The 6,292-nt window shown below is 43.9% G+C and overlaps 1 protein-coding gene across 1 annotated transcript; it reads left to right on the forward strand.

Annotated features, from left to right (window-relative positions):
• Positions 1 to 2,398: 2,398 nt before the first annotated feature.
• On the forward strand, positions 2,399 to 5,562 carry rasl11b (RAS like family 11 member B). Its single transcript, NM_001015774.1, is given in 4 exon segments — positions 2,399 to 2,663; positions 3,157 to 3,213; positions 3,427 to 3,503; positions 4,301 to 5,562. Coding segments are annotated over 4 exon segments (744 nt in total). The 5' UTR covers positions 2,399 to 2,521; the 3' UTR covers positions 4,769 to 5,562.
• Positions 5,563 to 6,292: the final 730 nt, after the last annotated feature.

Raw genomic sequence — 6,292 nt, forward strand, 5'->3', positions numbered from 1 at the left:
TAATACTAAAAATGTGATATAGAAGGAAAATAGGGTCAGTCCTGTCTGCACTGCAATATTCATATTCCATCCACAGTCTGTTTATAAAAGTATAATTGCCAGTATTGTCTGGCATTATCCCTGAAGTTGGCAAGTTATTGCAAATGACAAATGACTGGGGTCGGATTATAATAAAACCATAATGTCATACAAGCAAAACTATGAGTTTTTTTGAAGGGCTACATTTGGCCCACAGCCCTGATCTATAATATACTGTACACCAGCAAAAACTTGTCAGACTGCCACCTTTGCCCACATCTTTAGCCCACTTCCATTAAATGACCCAGAATAAGTAAAAACCAAAACACTTTTTTAGAACCAGTTATGCACCTTACTCTATTACTAATTTGTATTGCAAGAAGACATTTAACATTATTCTAGTGGGCCCTGGCATCCCACCCTAATCAGTATGGGTCCTGACCCCCGGTTTAAGAATGCCTGCACTTCAGGAATGTATATGATAGCAATCGAGCCACTCTTTTCTTTATAAACACATGAAGCTGGTAGCTAAGCGATGTTTACTATGCACGCCGCACATCACCTTGTGGATACCAGATAGTATTGCTCCAAGATATTTTTTTTAAATTTAGACTGGTAGCAGTTAATGTTGTTTACCAGAAGGTCTCACCTGCAGAAGCTGCGCCCACATCTCAAAGAAAAACATTCTCACTGTGAGGAATGGAATTCTCGCCTTGGCTGTGCCTCAGGCAGTCTGGGATAACTAGCCCCCGCAATGCTTTCACTCCAGCCTTAGTAGCTAATCTTCACACCCAAATATATACTTTGTGCAGATGAGTGAAGCACTGGATGGAAAGGGCAAATAGTAGCAAAAAACACATGCACGTCTGATGTGTGGGAAGCACCTGCCTCATTATCACAGTGATTAATTGTTGTCCAACACCAGAGTCCATTCACACCAATACTGCAGCTGAGCTTGGCAGGAGCCGTGTTGCTATGTAAATCAGTTGTGGTAACTGGACTCAGGGAGTCTTCAAACTATGGCTTTTGCGCCTCTAATCAGTGCTGGGCAGATATAAATTAAGTTACTACAATGTACAACTATCATGTTTTATAAAATTACATATTCAGGGCCGCCGCTCCCTATAAGCAGAGTATGCAGTCTGCATAGGGCACCAACTCCCAGGGGGGCACCATCCCAGCTGCTGAAAAAAATCGTTTTTATATATTATAACATACCCCCCAACACTGTCCCGGATAGTTCAATCAATCTATGGGGGCAATTGGGGGCACTTACTATGGGGGCATTGTCTATAGGGGCTATTGGGGGCACTTACTATGGGGGTATTGTCTATGGGGGATATTGGGGGCACTGTGTGTGGGGCCCCTATAGTAGGTGTTTTTTTTTTATTATTTTATTTTTACTTCCGTAATATTTGGGGGAGGGGGCACAAAAGTAAATTTCTGCTTAGGGCACCCATTTGGCCAGCAGCGGCCCTGTACATATTTATAACTGCCCTGGGGTTGTTTACCCTCACTCGCTATGCCTTGTATTTTTTTCAGTCACTTTGATAATCATGCCATTAATCTCTCCACTACTGTAAACAATACGTTTCAGATAGGATCTCAAACCACTTTGGACTGAATGTTCTACTCCACAGATAAGAATTTAGTCATAAACTGTGACAGAAATGCGTTGGTGAGGTAAAGCTGCTGGGGATTTTAACATGGGCGCACATGTGGCATCACAGGAATAATATAATGTTCCCATAAAGCCCAGAGCCTGGCAGAGGACCCCTGTCAAAGGCTTTAATGTTCCAAAAAGTAAAAGGTGAAGAGGAAGAGTTCCTCTCTGTTTGCTAGGCTTTCTGTGGGAATGCGATCCATCTTATTCAGTCAGGTTGAACTGCGCAATGTTGCGCCATGTTGGCAGGTGGGTACCAGATGTTGGCCACATAAATCGCAGTATATGATCAGATATGAACTCAAAGCTGCCACCGTGACGCCTGCACCATCTTAAAAAAGGAAAAAAAACACCTAAAAAGGCAGAAACTACACAGAAGTTTTGTACAGTAAGTGTGAGCAGGGAATAATGGGAATATAATGAGTTCAGTACGGCGAATAAAAGAAAACAAACAGCATGTATTATAGGGAAAAGTACATTTCTGTAGGTAGTTAATTCCAGTCCAGCTAGGAATAATAACAGTTCCCTCAGTTACACAACTCTCAGCACTACAGAAAAGCACAGCAACACGCCATAAAGGGAGGGGGCGTGGCCTAAACACAACAAACCGCTTGATTGGCTGCGTGAGAATAAGGGCGGGGCATATTCTGCTGGAACAGAAAGAAAACAGCCGGAGCGGGCAAGCACAAGTCAGTAGTTCTCAGGGCTGGTGTTGGACGGAGGGATTATAAGCAGCAGTCTGTCCTACAGCAGCAACTTGCCTCTCATATATCCAACAGCCGCTACTACAGCACCTACACCGGGCAGCAGGAGTCTAACGTGGCTCCATTGTTGGGAAAGATGCGGCTGATCCAGAACATGTGCACTATCACGGAGTACCCACCGGGCACCCACACGGAATGTGCCAGCAGCAGTGCGGGCACCGCCTCTAGCCGGGTCATCAAGATCGCTGTGGTCGGGGGCAGTGGCGTGGGCAAGACAGGTGAGTGTCCCTGGGGCACAGGCAGGGAGGGGGCAGAGGGAATGCTTCCTCAAGGCTGTAATTAAATGGCACAATATAATGAGTGATCGCTGCCTGCACAATGTATATGGTTCTGCTTTATTAAAAGGAGTTTAAAATGGGGGGGCATTATACTAGTGCTGATAGATTCTGAAAGGCTTCATGCCAGTGCAGGGGGCAGTGCCAGCTCTGACTCTATATGTTTGCCCTGGTACTGGGACTTGAATTAGATTGTACCCATACAGGACCCTGCCAATGCAGATCATTTGATTCTGTCAAGTGAGTGAGATGCACAGTGCCCATAGTGTTATACAGGGTTTGGCAGAACTACAGCTCTCAGAACCCCCCTGACAGTCACTGGCTTCTAGGAGCTGCTGAGAACTTTGCTTTTAGCTTAAAGGAGATATAGTATGTGGGTGTTAAACATTATTTACTTTAAGCAGTCAACTGACCTTTATTTTGTTTTTCCTTGCAGCCCTGGTGGTGAGATTCCTTACCAAGCGCTTTATTGGCGACTATGAAAGAAATGCAGGTAAGAAACACTCCATTTCCATCAAACTACCCCCCACCTGTCCCCCCACTCACAGTGGTTTCTTTCATTTGTGTAAGGGCAACCATAACCCACCCCCCCCCCTTGAAAAGTGACAGTCTGAAATCCTTTATGTTCTTTATTGTGACATTTGCATGTGTCTGCCACTTCCCCTGGTGCTTTACATTGGGCTAATGACTCCTTTTGTTCTCTCAGGAAATCTGTACAGCAGACAAGTGCAGATCGATGGAATGAATCTTGCCATCCAGGTTCAGGACACACCAGGAGTACAGGTAAATTTATATCTTACACCCTCAGTAAAACTATTAATCAGCTGAGTCAAACTGATCTGGTATGAACTACAACTCACCCCAACAGCTGTTGCTGGGATCTGTAGTACATAACAGTACCTTTTTTACTTCCCCCTGAAATTGTTTGAGCAAATAAACTTGATTAATGTCTGTTTTAGACTACTATATACCCAAGCCCAGATGTTTCTAAGGCTGATTTAGTTAGGGCGAAGTTAGAAGTGTATTTATTTTGTTGTATGTGGAACCTGGCATGCTCTGGCAGCTAAACTGTTAACAAAATGATAAGCCAGGAGGACTTGCAATAGAGCACAAAATACTTCCAGAATCTGTTGAATGTCAGTGAGTCTGCATTAGATGGGGTGTGTGACATAGAGAAGGCACCTTAACATTTAAGCGAATATTCAGAAAGTGGCTAAGTGCGCCCAGACTTGTCTAGTTCTTGCTTTTGGTAATGGGCTGCTGTCCAGATATAAATGCTTCCAGCTTCTATCTTGCACTTTCCAGACTCAGTGTCTAGCCAGCTCATTTCCCCTCTTGTCCCACTACAAAGTCTCCCCCTGCCTGTAGCCGCGCATTCCTCTCAAGCAGAATATGTTCCAGTCCATCCCATTCCAGATCCTGCAGCTGGAATAACATACTGTAGAGCAGGGAGGCGAAGGAGCAGACAGATTGCTATAACATGCACCATTGTGCAGGACATGTGTCTGAATGTTTAAATTAGATTGTTCTGCTGCTAAATGAGCAACTGGAACTGATTTGTCCCTGTTTTTCCCCTACAGATAAATGATCAGAATCTGGACTCTAATGAGCAGCTCAACAAATCCCTGAGGTGGGCCGATGCTGTTGTGATCGTGTTCTCCATCACAGACTGTAAAAGCTTTGATCTTATCAGTCGCCTGCACCAGCACGCCCGGCAGCTTCACCCCGATAACAGAATCCCTATTGTCATTGTCGCCAATAAAGCAGATCTGCTGCACCTGAAACAGGTGGAACCACAGCATGGACTTCAGCTGGCCAACATGTTGGGTTGCACTTTCTATGAAGTGAGTGTTAGCGAGAACTATATCGATGTGTACAATGCTTTCCAGGTACTGTGTAAAGAAATCAGCAAGCAGCAGAACACAGGAACCCCTGAAAGGCGGAAAAACTCGCTTATTCCACGTCCAAAGTCACCAAACATGCAGGACTTAAAAAGGCGTTTTAAGCAGGCATTATCTGCCAAAGTCAGGACTGCCACTTCCGTCTGAAGAGTGACTCCAAGCGTTGGGTCAGTTGGATTTTCTAAGAAAAGAGCTCATGAAGTTGCTGGTTTAGAATGTGTAACTTTGGCATTGGCGACTCTTAGGAAGCGCAGCAATGAAGATGGTTATGGATCAGTGTCTGCAGAGCGGCTCTGCAGCGTGGCGAGGTGAAGGCAACTAAAAGTGATTATGGGACCGTGAGAGTCCACAGAGAACAGTCACTGATTGCAACAGTCTCTTGTGTTGTGGGAAGTGCTGGCAGTGGACTGGCATTCGATGCAGTAATTGTATTCTAGTGATTGTGTTCAAGCTCTTTCTGCGACAGTGTAGCATTTTCCTTAGTTCTGTTAACCTTTTGAGTTCTGGGGTAATGTGCAATGCATTGATCTTAAGTACATATGGTTATTGCTGTATGTGAAAGCAAACCGAAACATGTCTTTTTATTCCTGCTTTTAACTGTATTTGCACATTGGACTTAATCACCTGCATTCCCACCATCCACAGAATCTGCCCGTTGTGCCATATGGAACCATTCTGTGGTTGTGCTTAGCATTTGTGTCTTGGATCCACCCTGGGGCGTTGTTGGAACTCCATCCTTACAGTGTATAGACTATAATAAAGGCAGCACCATTGTTTCTGGAGACATGCCAAAGCCACAGTCTCCCTCTCCCTGGAGACTTACATCCTGGCTTGTGTATTGTATGAATTGCACTTTAAAAGCCACTTGTGCTTTCTGCTTTGTAAACAGTAATTTATTTATTTTATGTACAATAAACCTCCCTTTGGGACTACCTTTTTAACAGATGTTTTGGTGAATAACTGGGAAACTTGCAGTATGGTTAATGATTGTGGGTGTCTCCAGTACATGCAGAGGGCACACGAAAGTTGGGAGGGGTGGGGAAAGGACACAAGTATAGATTATGCTATGAAGTGTGAGGCTGCTGCAGGCCTTGTGTGTGTGGCCCATCGCTTTTCTACTTTCTGGCAGCAGTTCTACAGCTCTCAACTTATCTGATCTATGAAGGGTGGGGGGAGGATGTATTTCAATGACTGTTTAATTTTCAAATTGAAACATATAGGATTTTAGTATAGAAATCAGTTTCTTTATAAATTCCATGAATGCAATGTGTCAGACATCTGTTTATAAAGCTGCAATGGCTCACTCTCACTTCTATAGAAGGATATTTACTGATCAGTTAATAATTACATGGGATCCTCACGTGTGGTCAGGTTAAATAGAAAAGCAAAAAAGGGGCAGATAACTCAATCCTTTTAGGCCCAGCAACATTAAAGGTATTGTAAGTATGGGCCAGCCGCACAGATGTATAAACAAGATTCCAAAAACCAAGATTTAGGGGCAGTGAAATAAAAGGTGCAAGTTTTGCTTCAAAAGTCAAACAGTTAGCTTTTACTTTTCTGTTGTTTAAAAGCTATCTGCTATGGCTTACTGGAACTGGAGCAAATTCTGGGTTCTGTTATTTCACAACCCCATCCACTTTTCAGTAATGGTGTATGCAAGGGTATCATGAA

Source organism: Xenopus tropicalis, chromosome 1 (assembly GCF_000004195.4).
Source record: "Xenopus tropicalis strain Nigerian chromosome 1, UCB_Xtro_10.0, whole genome shotgun sequence".
Lineage (NCBI taxonomy): Eukaryota > Metazoa > Chordata > Amphibia > Anura > Pipidae > Xenopus > Xenopus tropicalis.